We start from the raw sequence: 15020 nt of genomic DNA, 5'->3' as shown, positions 1-15020 counted from the left end.
CCTGATTTTACACTCACACGCTCGCTCCAGCTTCTCTCAACTTCAAACACCACAGATTTGCTCTCTTTGTAACATGATTTCATGGAAACTCGCCCAGATTCCTGCACTCGATCACTGTGTTTCTCCTACAAACATTGTCAGAGTGGCTGTTTGACAGCTAAGCTATGCTGAGTCAGAGCCCAGCACCTGGTGCACTCCTCGATCAGCTTCTCAATATGGCTGGAGCTGCACCCATCCAGGAAAGGGAGAATATTCCGTCTCACTCCTGATTTGTACCTTGTTTGAGGGAGTTGGAAGGCGAGTTACTCATCCCAGTCTCTGACCTGCTCTTGTGTTGATCTCCGGGATCACAGCATATAGCCAGGCAGCGAGGGGAAAGGCACCATCTATGGAGCTCCTGACATGCGCCTACAAGAAATATCACAACATTGTACACTTCCAGTCTTTGATTTTACCATCCACAATTTCGAGCTATCTGTTCTCACAATAATCATAGCTGGAAATCATAGCGAGTGCCATTTTCTGAAACGATTACTTCGGGAATTCCATGAATGGTAAACACACATCGTAAAGTCCCTACTGTGGCCGCCAAGGTAGTGGATCGAGAGCCACTTTGCGCGTCTACCAGCGTCAAAACATCCTTCCCAGGAATGGATCCGCATAACACATGGATAGGATGGGTATGGAGGGATACGGCACAAGGAAGTACTGAGGGTTTTGGCAAAGGTTCGTATCATGACCGGTACAGGGTTGGAGGGCTGAAGGGCCTGTATTGTTCTTTGTTCTAATCCACATGGATTCTGGTTAATGGGTGATCTGACCATTCCCAGGGGCGCAATGTGTCAGAAGACAGACAGTAAAGATTGCTGCATTTGGCAAGGGTGGCTCTGCTGTTTGAGCTCTTCAATGGCTTTGCCCATTCCTGGGCTACCTGACGTAACTGCATGCCAACATCTTCATCCTTGCCTGTCCTGGGTCGGGGATATGTTGCTCTTGAAGAAGGAGCCCCTGGACTGAGGTGGGCTACCAGCCCTGATCCCCAGAGAATCACGCCATCTTCACATCCCAGCTCGTCCTGACGAGTGAAGTCAAGGCTCAGATGTTCAGATTCCTCGTATCGCCAGTTTGACCTTTGAGAGAATTGGGTATCATGGAGTTCACCTGACCCACAACTTTTACTAGATTGTGGTATGGGGAGCACATGGCCCACTCTACAGGTGTGGAACAGCAGAAATGGAAAAGTATTTTTTAAAGCAAAACAATGTTTATTCTATGAACTCAAGTTAACCTTTTTAACACATACAGTGAACATCTTAGCAACCATCAATTCAAATACAACCCTCAAAGAATACAACACTAAGTAATCCTTAATAACTTTCTAAACAACATCCAGAAGACCAAAGAAACACCTTTTAACAGAAGCACATTATGTTTACATTCACCACTGAGAACATTTATAATTCTGAATTCACCAAATGATCAAGAGATAGTCTTTTCATGGCAGAGAGATCAACAGTACACCTGCTTTGTCTGGCTTCAGCTCCAACACTGAACATGAAATCAAAAAAACACAGACACACCCAAGCTTTTCTCAAAGCAAAACTAAAAAGCAGAGCCAGAGCACAGCTCCACCCGCACTCTGACAACACTGCAGTAACATGAGCAACCAAACATTTCTTAAAGTGACATTCTCATGACAATATACCAATCAGATAATAATCAGATCCAACAAACGTGACAATGTCCACTAGACTTGCTTCCATTTGCAACTCTCGAGTCAGGACTCAATCCTTGGTGTTATATATTGGTGCTTAACTGTAACACTGTGTTGGAGGGTCCCACACATTAATAGAATATAACTAATATTGTTTTCATATAGTTAAACACTCTAAACTTTGCTCACATGAGCCGAATGTCTGATTATTCAGTGAAACCCCTCCAGTGCTTTATCTCTTTCACATCCTCCTCTCTTTCATACCCCCTCAATCATGCCTGAATGTGCTTATTATGGTCCCGACCAAGCTATTCAGCTGCAGGAGTATGATATCTCAACCCAACTTCTCATCATTCAGTTGAGGTATTGTCCCCAGGCCCGTGTCTGTCTGATACCCCAGGTGGTCTGAAAGATGCCCTGGAACTGTTCTGAAGATGGGCAGAGGTGTTACTCCTGACGTCCAGGCCAATATTTATCCCTCAATTAACATCACAAAACAAAAACAGATTGCCTGGTTGTTGTCACGTTGCTCTTTTTGGGATCTTGCTGTGCAGAGATTGGCTGCACTTCATTGTGTGTGGAACATATTGAGATCATTAAAGGCAAGTCTTTCTTCCTTTGTAACTTATTGCTGACCTTACCCCAAACCCAAGTGCACAGTTTTCCAGCGGGAGTCTGTATAGAAATGGGAAGCGGGATTTCCAGGCTGATATTTCTCCTTTAATCCAGAATGTTGAAGGAAGTGCAGCATCCAGCACTGCGCTTAGTTAAGGTGATCGAATCCAACTCCGAACCTGGAGCTGACAAGTCCTTATAGCTCACCTCCTTCCCTGTGACATACATATCCGTCAGCAGCTGCCCAGTAAGTTACCAAGCAAAGTAATACTATTATTAGTAAAAGAGAAATAGTTTTGTTTTGGCGACTTCTATTGTATTTGGTCGATAATTATAAACATTCAGGAAGCCGGAGAAGGTGTGTGAACTGGAGTTTTATTTAAGTGTAAAGAAACAGCCGCTATGGTGGTGTCTAGCCAATCGGTGACAGACAGTATGACAGGATGCCAGTCACTATGTGGGCCGGCTATTAACATGTAAGGCCCTGAGTCCCAGCTGAGCAGGGAAGTGGCCCTAGGTAGGGTGCTCTTTCAGAGGGTCAGTGCACACTTCATGTGCCGAATGCCTACTTCTGCTCTGTAACGATTCTACGATTCTGAATGGTGAAATGCAAATCAATGAAGCGTTTATTTGTTTCAATCTTTGTTCTCCATGGTAGCATGGTGGTTAGCATAAATGCTTCACAGCTCCAGGGTCCCAGGTTCGGTTCCTGGCTGGGTCACTGTCTGTGCGGAGTCTGCACGTCCGCCCTGTGTGTGCGTGGGTTTCCTCCGGGTGCTCCGGTTTCCTCCCACAGTCCAAAGATGTGCGGGTTAGGTGGATTGGCCATGCTAAATTGCCCGTAGTGTCCTTAAAAGTAAGGTTAGGGGGGGGGGGGTTGTTGGGTTACGGGTATAGGGTGGATATGTGGGTTTGAGTAGGGTGATCATTGCTTGGCATAACATTGAGGGCCGAAGGGCCTGTTCTGTTCTATGTTCTATATCCCTTTTGGCTAAAGAAATGTCCTTTACAATCACACATGCATAAATTCTCCAATAGAACTTTTATCTGTGCCCGTGTTGCCAAGTTGCAAAATGTTCGCTCCATTTCAAAACTGAGATTCCTATTATGGGAAATAAATGTTTACGTTGTCTGAAATTTGAATGATAATTTCAATCCTCTTCTTAGGCATGTCGTTATGGTTACGTTCAACATCTGGAACATCTGCTTTTCTACGGGGCTGATATGGGAGCGCAGAACGCCTCAGGCAACGCAGCACTCCACGTCTGTGCTCTTTATAATCAGGTGAGAAGCTGACACTCGTTGCAGTATCTTAATTTTTATTTTACGATTAATCTTCTTTCATATTACAGTTCACCAATTGAGTAGGAAGGCCAGCAATAATTTTTGAAAGGAATATAATGATATGTTATCCGATAAAGTCACTGTGAAACTGCAAGCTGCAACAATTGACACAATAGTTACTACATTCCTGTGAGATACCTGTCATTTATTCCACATGGGCTAATCTTTTCATTAAAATAACAGTTGCAGGAATTATTTTCCCGTTGTTATTCCTGACAGTAATTTCCAAGAAGTCATTTTTTTTTTTTAAATTTAGATTACCCAATTATATTTTCCAATTAAGGGGCAATTTAGCGTGGCCAATCCACCTACTCTGCACATCTTTGGGTTGTGGGGGCGAAACCCACGCAGACACGGGAAGAATGTGCAAACTCCACACAGACAGTGACCCAGAGCCGGGATCGAACCTGGGACCTCAGCGCCGTGAGGCGGTTGTGCTAACCACTAGGCCACCATGCTACCCCCAAGAAGTCATTTTTGACTTGAAATGTTGATTCTATTTCTCTTTCCACAGCTGCTGCCAGACTTGCTGAGTATTTCCATAGAAACTAGGAGCAGAAAGTGGCCATACATCCCTTCGGAACTGCTCCGCCATTCAATATGATCATGGTTGATCCTCTATCTCATTGCCATACTCCCATGTTCTCCCCATACCCCTTGGTGCCTCCAGGACTTTCTGTTTTTACATTAGTAATTTCTAAGCTTTGAGCTGCACTGCGAGCTCTCCAGTTTAATTCTGTCGGAGGACTTGTGTTGCATAATTTAATTGTACCAAGCCAGTCAAAGATTTGGCTTCTGACTTGCTCGTCGACCCAGCTCTCTTTGATATTTCTGGATGGTTTCCATTGGTCAAGCATTCAGACATCTTTAGCTTTTCATCAAAAATTTTATTCTCATCAAAGTAAGCTGCTCTTCTGTGAAATACTAGAAAAAAGCACCTAGATGTGGTGGATTCACTCACGTCACAAGCACTCTGCCTGGAGCCAGATCCTTGGCTCACTGTCTGTTGATGTTTTGAACAGAACTAGTTCCTTGGCAATTATTATCGATTTGGAGTGGCAATGCCTTCCCCTCTTCGGGTAGGGCAAGGAGGCAAGTCCTAAGTCTACCTCGGCTGGTATGGGGCTCAAACCGATGCTGTTGGCAACATTCCGAATGACACTCTTGCCAATTAAGTTAACCAGCTTCCCAAAGTGGATGATGCCAACATGCAAAGTATGTTGGAAGACCAGCTGGAGCTGCTTATTAGTGAGTTTGTGGAATGGACTAAAGAGTCGCAGATGGAATCCAATGTCACTACATGTTAAGTGGTGCATTTTATGATGTAGCCAATAACACCAGTGATTGGAGGCTTAGAATTGTGAAAGAGAAGAGGGAATTTGGAAGTGCAAGATCACCAGACATTAAAGACAGCATTACATTTTTCTTACGGTATTGAAAAAAGGAATTCTAGGTTTTATTTTGAGCTTTTCTCAGGGTGGAAGAATCAATTACTTGGGGGCATAGGTTTAAGGTGCGAGGGGCAAGGTTTAGAGGAGATGTACGAGGCAAGGTTTTACACAGAGGGTAGTGGGTGCCTGGAACTCGCTGCCGGAGGAGGTGGTGGAAGCAGGGACTATGGTGATGTTTATGGGGCATCTTGACAAATACATGAATAGGATGGGAATGGAGGGATACGGACTCCGGGAGTGTTGAAGATTTTAGTTTAGACGGACAGCATGGTCGGCACGGGCTTGGAGGGCCGAAGGGCCTGTTTCTGTGCTGTACTTTTCTTTGTTCTTTGTTATGTAAACAAAAGAAAACCAATATTTAACTTTGAAACTTCAAGCCGAACAAGAATAGCTTACATGTGGGACTTCTGGGGGCGGCATGTCGGTGGAGATCCCAGGTGAGGTACCTCCTGCTGGAGTCTCTGCTTTTTGGACCATTATTGCCCGGTTTCAGCGGTAGTTTGAGAATGAGGCAGTGTGGGAAGTTACAAGGAAATGAAAATGAAAATCGCTTATTGTCACGAGTAGGCTTCAAGTGAAGTTACTGTGAAAAGCCCCTAGTTGCCACATTCCGGCGCCTGTTCGGGGAGGCTGTTACGGGAATCGAACCGTGCTGCTGGCCTGCTTGGTCTGCTTTCAAAGCCAGCGAATTAGCCCTGTGCTAAACAGAGATATAAAACGCCCAGAAAAAGGGCACTGGAAAGAAGGAGGTGAGGGAATGTCTGCCGTCGAGAGAATTGGTGAGTCTGGCAGTAAGAAAGATGGCGGGGCCTGTGCCACTTGGTGAGGACACTCCCCTCACAGTGGGAACTCTGACTGAGGTGATGTTGGGGAGGGGGGGGCGGTTCGAGAGGCTGTCTGCCAAGCAGGTGGAGGTGCTGTAGACAGAGATGATGACTGCAGTGAGTGGATGGAAGAGGCGATTGTACCGGTAACGGCGGCAGTGATGAAGACAGTGATGAAGTGATGGAGCAAGGAGAAAAGTTGAAAGGGGTGGAGAAGGCAATATCACAACACAACACCCAGTCCACCTTGATGGGTGAGGAGCTGTGGAGGATGGTGGAGGCCAATAAAGGGCTCGGAGCTAAAGTGGAGGACCTGGAGAACAGGTCGAGGGGGCAAAATCTGCGGATCATGGGTCTGCCCGAGGGGGTGGAGGGCCCGAGACCGAGTATTTCGCAGAGTTGGTGGGAGAGGGGGAAGACCCCCCCCCGCCACTGAGTTAGGCCGAAGCCTAAACTAAATGAGCTATCGAGCGTGGTCTGAGTCTGCTTTCATAAGTTTCACGTGAAGGAGAAAGTCTTGAGTTGGGTGAAGCAGAGATGAGAGGTGAAGTGGGAAGGAGCTGGTACACTAATATACCTGATGGCAGGCAGCCTGTGGATAGGTGAAGGCAGCTCTGTATAATAATGGTGTGAGGTTCAGAGTGGTTTACTCTGTAAAGTTGCGAGTGATGCACAACTCGAGGGATTTTTATTTTGAGAGAGTGGAGGAGGCGGAGGCGTTTGTAAAGGCTGCAGGACTGGGACTGAGATGAGAGCTGGGACTTGGTTGGAGGGGATGGGGAGTTTGGCTTTTTCCGTTTTTTGAATGGGGTGTAATTGGGTTTTGGGTTTCTGTCTTTCTGGGGGTGCAGTTTTGCACTGTTCCTTAATATGAGGGAGTTGGGGTGGTGAGGGGGGAGTGTTGGGGTGGTGAGGGAGATGGGGGAGTGTTGGGGTGGTGAGGGGGGAGTGTTGGGGTTGTGAGGGGGGAGTGTTGGGGTTGTGAGGGGGGAGTGTTGGGGTTGTGAGGGGGGAGTGTTGGGGTGGTGAGGGAGATGGGGGAGTGTTGGGGTGGTGAGGGAGATGAAGGAGTGTTGGGGTTGTGAGGGGGGAGTGTTGGGGTGGTGAGGGCGATGGGGGAGTGTTGGGGTGGTGAGGGAGATGGGGGAGTGTTGGGGTGGTGAGGGAGATGGGGAGTGCTGGGGTGGTGAGGGAGATGGGGGAGTGTTGGGGTGGTGAAGGAGATGGGGGAGTGTTGGGGTGGTGAGGGAGATGGGGCAGCACGGTAGCATGGTGGTTAGCATAAATGCTTCACAGCTCCAGGGTCCCAGGTTCGATTCCCGGCTGGGTTACTGTCTGTGTGGAGTCTGCACGTCCTCCCCGTGTGTGCGTGGGTTTCCTCCGGGTGCTCCGGTTTCCTCCCACAGTCCAAAGATGTGCGGGTTAGGTGGATTGGCCATGCTAAATTGCCCGTAGTGTCCTAATAGTAAGGTTAAGGGGGGGAGTTGTTGGGTTACGGGTATAGGGTGGATACGTGGGTTTGAGTAGGGTGATCATTGCTCGGTACAACATCGAGGGCCGAAGGGCCTGTTCTGTGCTGTACTGTTCTATGGGGGAGTGTTGGGGAGATGGGGGAGTATTGGGGTGGTGAGGGAGATGGGGGAGTGTTGGGGTGGTGAGGGAGATGGGGGAGTGTTGGGGAGATGAGGGAGTGTTGGGATGGTGAGGGGGGAGTGTTGGGGTGGTGAGGGGGGAGTGTTGGGGTGGTGAGGGAGATGGGGGAGTGTTGGGGGAGTGTTGGGGTTGTGAGGGAGATGGGGGAGTGTTGGGGTGGTGGGGCAGGGTTACTGAGGAGGGGGATGGGAGGAGAGGGGGGCACTGGCAGGAGTCACCGCACTAGCAAGGGAAGGTTGGCTAGTGAACGGGAGTTGTGGTGGGGGGAGGGGCCACAGTCATTGGAACCTGGTCGAACAGGTTTCGATGGACCTGGGAGGTGTGACCGGGGGAGGGGTTCGATACTGGTGGAGGTGTTTGCAAGAGGAAGTGGAGGGAGGATTCTGGGTGGGGGGGGGAAGGGTTTGATGGTAACAAAAGGATGGGTCTGGCCCGGGGTTATGATGATGGCGGATAGGAGGGGGTGGGGGTTGGTGGTGGTGGTGGCGAGGAATCCCTGGTCAGAACAGTGACATGGAACATGAGGGGGTTAGGGTGACCGGTAAAGTGATCGAGAGTTTTCACACACTTGAAAGTTTTAAAGGTTGACGTGGTGATGCTGCAAGAGATCTATCTGAGGGTGAAGGATCAGGTGAGGCTCAGGAAGGGCTGGTGAGTCAAATGTTTCACTCAGGGATTGATAGTAGGGTTGGGGGCAGGGGGGGTGGGTGGGGGGGTGGAAATATTGGGAGGCAAGAGGATGAGGTTTCCAATGGAGAAGGTGGTGGGGAGCTGTCTGAGTATGGAGAGAAGGCAGGGTGTATGTTGGTAGGTCAGCTCTGGAGGCGAGGGAGATAGTTTGGGTGGGGGGCAGGGGAGTTGGCGGTGGCTCCGGGTCGGATTAATAAAGTGTTTGAGGAATTTTATAGGGATCTGTTTGGGTCAGAGCCACAGGAGGAGGAGTGGGAGATGAGGGCGTTTCTAGGTGGGCTGGCATGTCCGAGGTTGGCAGAGAGGGTAGGGTTGGAGGAGCTGGTGGGAGAGGAGGTGGTGAAGGTGGCGATTTGAGGATGCAAGCAGGGAAGGCGGAGAGGCTGGATGGGTTCCCCGTCAAACTTTAGAAATAATTTAAGGATAGGCTGGTGCCGTTGATGGTGGGAATGTTTGAGGATGTAACAGTTGGGATGTCTTGCGCAAACAATGGGGTAGGGCTCCATCTCGCTGCTGTTAAAGAGGGATAAGGAGCCGGTGGAGTGTGGCTCGTACAGGCCCATATCTCTGCTGAATGGAGATGTCAAGATGCCAGTAAAGGTGTTGGTGTGAAGGTTAGAAGTGTGTCTCCCAAAGGTGATTGGTGAGGACCAGACGGGTTTCGTTAAGGGCAGACTTGAATGTGAGAAGGCTGTTGAATGTGGTGCTTTCCCCGGCAGAGGGAAGGGAGACGGAGGTGGTGGTGGCGCTAGATGTGGAGTAGGCGTTTGATCGGCTGGAGTAGAGTTATTTGATGGCGACGTTGGAGAAATTTGAGATTGGGCCGGAGGTTTGTGGCGTATTATGTAAGGAGCCGATGGCAAGCATGCGCAATAATGATATGAACTGCGGGGATTTTGCATTGGACCGCGGAACGAGGCAGGGATGCCCCATGTCCCCCCTTCTGTTTGTATTGGCTGGAGAGCCCTTGGCCATTATGCTGAGGAGCTCGGGGTTGTGGAAGAAGGTAATGGGGGGGGGGGAGGTAGAACATGGAATGTCTCTAAATGCAGCTGATTTGTTGCTGTTTATTTCGGAGCTGAGCTCCTCGATTGGGAACCTAATGGGGCTGCTCCAGAGATTCGGGATTTTTTTGGAGTACGAATTGAATTTAGGGAAAAGTGAGTATTTGGTGGTCTCCCCTCCGGGGGTGGGGGCGGGGGCGGGGGGAGGGGCTGAAATTCCGCCTAGCGGAGTCTCATTTTAGATATTTAAAAGTGATCCAGGACTGGGCGGGGCTCCGGAATTTCAATTTCACTAGTTCGGTGGGGAGGGTGAAGGCCAACTTGTTGAGATGGGACAATCTCCCTCTGTCGTTGGCGGGTCCTTCAGGGCTGAAGTATTCCCCGACTGGAAGGGAACATTCCTGCCGGGTGAAGGAGCAGTGCTCCGAAAGCTAGTGATTCCAAATAAACCTGTTGGACTTTAACCTGGTGTGGTAAGACTCCTTACTGTGCCCACCCCAGTCCAACGCCGGCATCTCCACATTATGGAAGCGAGAGGGCAGTCCAGACACCAGCAGTGAAGCAAATCACTGCTTTAAAACTCACTTGTCCAATACACCTAGATGATTCTTTGTCACAACTGGAGAGAACTGGAATAGAGTCAGATTTATATTGGGGGGGGGGGGGGGGGGGGAGAGAGAGCGGTGGGGCTGGGTAGAGGGCCAGCGATAGGTGGAGATTGACAAAGATGTCGATGTCAGAAAGACACAAGGAATGTAAATGAGGGTGTTTAAAGCTCAAAATGATGCTGATGCTGGCACATAAAGAGATTAGAATGTGTGAATGGCAGAACAAAGGTGAACAGTGAGTCAAAATGTGGGCGTGAGAGCGGGCGGTGAGTTGAAATGGCAGCGACAGGAAGGTCTGGGTCCTGCTTGTGGACGGACCGGAGGCGTTCTGCAAAGTGGTCACCCAGTCTGTGTTTAGTCTCTCCAATATAGAGTAGATCACACTGGGAGCAGCAAATGCAACAGACCAGATTGAAGGAGGTGCACGTGAAGCGCTGCCTCACCTGAAAAGTGTTTCTGCCCTGGGATGGTGAGCAGGGAGGGGGTAAAGGGACAGGAGTTCAACCGTCTGCAGTGCATTGGGAAGGTGCCGTGGGAAGAGGATGAAAAATGAAATGAAATGAAAAATTTGAAAATTGCTTATTGTCACGAGTAGGCTTCAATGAAGTTACTGTGAAAAGCCCCTAGTCGCCACATTCTGGCACCTGTTCGGGGAGGCTGGTACGGGAATTGAACCATGCTGCTGGCCTGCCTTGGTCTGCTTTCAAATTCAGCAATTTAGCCCAGTGTGCTAAACCAGCCCCAGGGTAAACAGGGTGAGGTGTTGGGGTGATATAAGAGTGGACCAGGGTTAACTAGAGCTACTAAAAGGAGTTATGAAAAGTTTTGTGAGGGCCACACAGAATCAGGCAGGAGTTTATAGAGTCAAAGAGAAAATAACTTTATTTACAACACTATGTACATAGCAGCAGTATTTCAGCACTGCTCCTCCTCCAGCCGGTAACACACTGGCCAGCTCTTTATATAGCTGCAACTACTAATGATTCTGCACCCCCCCCCCCCCCCCCACCCCCCCACCGCCTCATTGGGGGAGCTCATATACCCCAAGAACCACGGAGTAGCCAGTTTTCCCCAGCCAACATGATCCGGGCAGGTTATATCAAAAAGGAAGTTTGCAAACGACATCAAAATCAATAATAAAATGTTATAGTGATCGTAAGGGGAAGCGGGAGGTGAAGAACAATGTTGGCTCACTCAAAGCTGAAAATGGAGATAGTGTCAGTGATAACGGGCAAATAGCCGGCATGGTGAACAATTACTTTGCCTCAATATTTACTTATGGAAAGGAGGATAACTTTACGGAAGTCCCGAAAAAATTGTCAGCAGAGGACAGGGACTTCAGTAACATAAATACAGAATCATTAACGAGGAAATTAATGGAATGAAAGAGTGACGAATCTCCGTCAGAGGGTGTCAAAGGAAATAGGAGAGCACAGTGTAGATACCCTGGGCTGGATTCTCTGATTCTGGGGCTATGTCATCACTCCGGCGTGGGAACGGCAGAGAAAATGGCGTAAAACGGCCACCGATCCTCCATTTGGCTGGGGTTAGCATGCCGGCGGCGTAGAGCATCCAGCTATAGCTGCGGATACGGCCCAGAGAACTGCCACGCCCGTGGCTGCACAGACGCATGGCAGCGGCCCCACCATGCAGCATGGCACCGGCTCCTCGCTGACCCGGCCCACAAAATAGTCCCCTCCTTCGGCTGGCTAGCGTGCCAGGGACCATCCCCCCTGCAGTGCCCCCAGCTACTGATGAAGCCCCCCCCCCACCCGCGGTTCGGCCCTCCCATGACTGTGGTGCCACTGGACTGAGTCCGCAGCTGGCTCACCGAGTTCCCGGCCGGTAAGACCACACGCAGCCGATGCCGTCGGGAACACGGCCGGGGGCAGAGCATCGGGGGCGGGCCACAGGCAGTGTCCTGAGGCCGTCGGTACATGGGGGGGGCGTACTCTCCGAGTATGCTGCTTTGGAGGGGGGGGGGGTACTCTCCGAGTATGCTGCTTTGGAGGGGGGGGGGGGGGTACTCTCCGAGTATGCTGCTTTGGAAGGGCCGGAGCATCGTGAAAGTGGCGCCGGCCCCGATTTGGGCGGGAACTTTGATTCTCCGGCCGATCGCAGAACAGGATTTCGGCGTCGGCGACCAGAAAATCCAGTCCCCTAACTTTCAGAGTTAGAATGTGTGAATGGCAGAACAAAGGTGAACAGTGAGTCAAAATGTGGGCGTGAGAGCGGGCGGTGAGTTGAAGTGGCAAGTCCCAAAATTCAGGAGTAGTCCCTCTGGATTGGGAAATTGCCAATGTCACTCTGATGTACCATCAATTGTACGCGAGGCGAGTGATTTACCAAAGTCTGGCTTTAATTGACTAGAACACAGCTCTGCGATCGTCTACAATGGAAAGGGCGATCGTCAGGCGTCTGACCATTTATACCTCGTTAATAGAGGCGTGGTTATCGGCCAATCGGTCGAGAGGCACATGACCGACCAGGGCCAATGGTAAGCCGACGTTCTGGCCCAATGGCAGACAGGTATGCAGATCATATCACCACACACTCCACATTTTAAGAAGAGTGAAAGGGGGAAACCAGGGAATTCGAGACCGGAGAGCCTGAGGCCAAACTGTGGTGGGGAAATTGCTGGAGTCTATAATCAGGGATCGGGTAACTGAGCACTTCAAACTTTTTTGGTCAATCAGGGAGAGCCAGCATGGATTTGTGAAGGGAAGGTTGTGCCTGACTAATCTTTTGAATTGTTGAAAAGGTGACTAAGGAAGTGGACAGAGTAGTGTCTATGAATATTATTTATGGGTGACATGGTCGCACAGTGGTTAGCACTGTTGCTTCACAGCGGCAGGGACCCTTGTTCTGTTAAGGAATGGGTTAAGAAACATTCCAATTCAATGTCTCACTGATCCAGTAATTGTCACTGATATGTACAGAGGCTACATGTGGCCTTTGGGGCAATGTGATGTGACGATAGAGTTTGGTGCAGAGTGTGTTCAAAGAAAAATAAAGGTGATTGGGGAAAGGAACAGAGCGCTTGGCTCTTTACTCAACAGCAACCAGAGGATCACTGTCTGTGTGGAGTCTACACATTCTCCCCGCGTCTGCGTGGGTTTTCTCCGGGTGCTCCGGTTTCCTCCCACAAGTCCCGAAAGACGTGCTGTTAGGTGAATTGGACATTCTGAATTCTCCCTCAGTGTACCCGAACAGGCGCCGGAATGTGGCGACTAGGGGCTTTTCACAGTAACTTCATTGTAGTGTTAATGTCAGCCTACTTGTGACACTAATAAAGATTATTATTATTATATATGGACTTCCAGAAGGCATTTGATAAAGTCCCACATAAGATATTGTTAACCAAGGTGGACGCCCACGGAGTTGAGGGCAAATTATTGACATGACTAGAAAAATTTTTGAGTGGCAGGTGACAGAGAGTGAGGATAATGGGTAATTGCTCTAACTGGCAGGATGTGACGAGTGGTGTCCCACAGGGATCTGTGTTGGGGCCTCAATTATTCACACTAATGATATTAATGATTTGGATGATGGAATAGGAAGTGATATATCCAAATTTGATGATGATACAAAGTTAGGTGGCATTGTAGACAACCCAGATAATAGCATAAAATTGCAAGGAGAAATTGACAGACAAGGTGAATGGGCAAGATTATGGCAGATGGAATTTAATGTAAGCAAGGGCGAAGTTATCCATATTGATCCAAAACAGGATAGAGCAGAATACTTTCTAAATGGAAAGAGGTTGGGTACAGCGGATGTCCAAACAGGCTTGGGGGGTTCAGGTGCAGAGATCCTTAAAATGCCAGGAACTAGCACAGAAAATAATCAAAAAGGCCAATGGAAAGCCAGCCTTTATATCCAGAGGATTGGAATATAAAGACACAGGGGTTAAGCTGCAGCTTTACAAACCCCTGGTTAGAGCCCACTCGGAGTCACTGGGAGCAGGTCTGGGCACCACTCCTCAGGAAGGATATTTTGGTCTTGAAGGGAGAGTAATGTAGGTTTACAAAAATTAAACCTGGATTACAGGGGTTGAGTTACGAAGAGAAATTACTCAAATTAGTTTTTGCTAGAATTTAGAAGGTTAAGGGGTGATCTTATCAAAGTATCCACGATATTAATAGGGAAAGACAGGGTGGATAACGATAAACTATTCCCACTGGTTGGAGATTCTAAAACTCGGCGGCACAGTCTAAACGTTAGGGCCAGACAGTTCAGGAGAGATGTTGGGAAGAACTTCTTCACCCAAAGGGTGGTAGAGGTTTGGAACTCTCTCCCACACACAGCAGCTGAAGCTGGAACAGTTAATTTTAAATCTGAGATAAATTTTTGTTTAGCAAAGATATTGAGGGATATGGGCCGAAGGCAGGTATAAGGAGTTAGGTCACAGATCAGCCAAGATCTCACTGAATGGCGGGTTAGGCTCGAGGGGCTGAATGGCATCCTCCTGTTCTTATGTTCCACTGCATCAGGGCTTGTTAGGACCAGCACCAATTCCTGGCCCAGAGGATCTGAGAATCAGGAGGACTGGACGAATATGGTGCCTGGCCCGCTGGAGTGGGCCATAAACCTCGATCCTAATGCTAATGGGGGGGACTGAAGCATCAGAAATGGATCGGCGTCCAACGCTGGTGCAGAGTTCCCCAGGCGGCAGATAATCCAGCCCTGAGCCTTTATTGTAAGAGGAGTTGAATACAGGAATGTTATCTCAAAGAGAAAAGGTCTGGAGGTGCCCACACTCTGGATTATTTCAAACACGATGAGAGGTTTATCAAGAGGTGTTGCTCATACAATCAGAGACGGAGAATTGCAAAACCCGCGCAAAACATACTATGCTGACGTCACTACACATCACGTGATGCTTCCAAGCAGAAATGTATTCCTAGATACATAACAAGCAGTAAAGATGTCTTCCTGTAATTATATAGAGCTTTGTTGAGACTGACCTGGCCAATGTGTGTCGTTCTGTTGCCCTTGCCTAAGGAAAGATATACTTGCCGTAGAGGGTGTGCAGCAAAGGCTCACCACACTAATTCCTGGGATGGAGGGATTTTCCTACGAGGAAAGATGAGATAGACTGGGCCTTGGAGTTCAGG

The 15020-nt window shown here is 49.0% G+C and overlaps 1 protein-coding gene across 1 annotated transcript in view; it reads left to right on the top strand.

The window, feature by feature from the left end:
• Nucleotides 1–15020, top strand: part of shank2b (SH3 and multiple ankyrin repeat domains 2b) — a 1049335-nt gene that overhangs the window by 95027 nt on the left and 939288 nt on the right. The window contains exon 8 of the mRNA XM_038808421.1: nt 3497–3613. Within this exon, the coding sequence (XP_038664349.1) occupies nt 3497–3613 (117 nt within the window). The remainder of the gene's footprint in view (nt 1–3496; nt 3614–15020) is intronic.

The sequence above is a fragment of the Scyliorhinus canicula genome, chromosome 9 (genome assembly GCF_902713615.1).
Source record: "Scyliorhinus canicula chromosome 9, sScyCan1.1, whole genome shotgun sequence".
Taxonomy (NCBI): domain Eukaryota; kingdom Metazoa; phylum Chordata; class Chondrichthyes; order Carcharhiniformes; family Scyliorhinidae; genus Scyliorhinus; species Scyliorhinus canicula.
The sequence above is the reverse complement of the archived record's forward strand: the minus strand, read 5'-3'. Positions and strand labels throughout refer to the sequence as shown.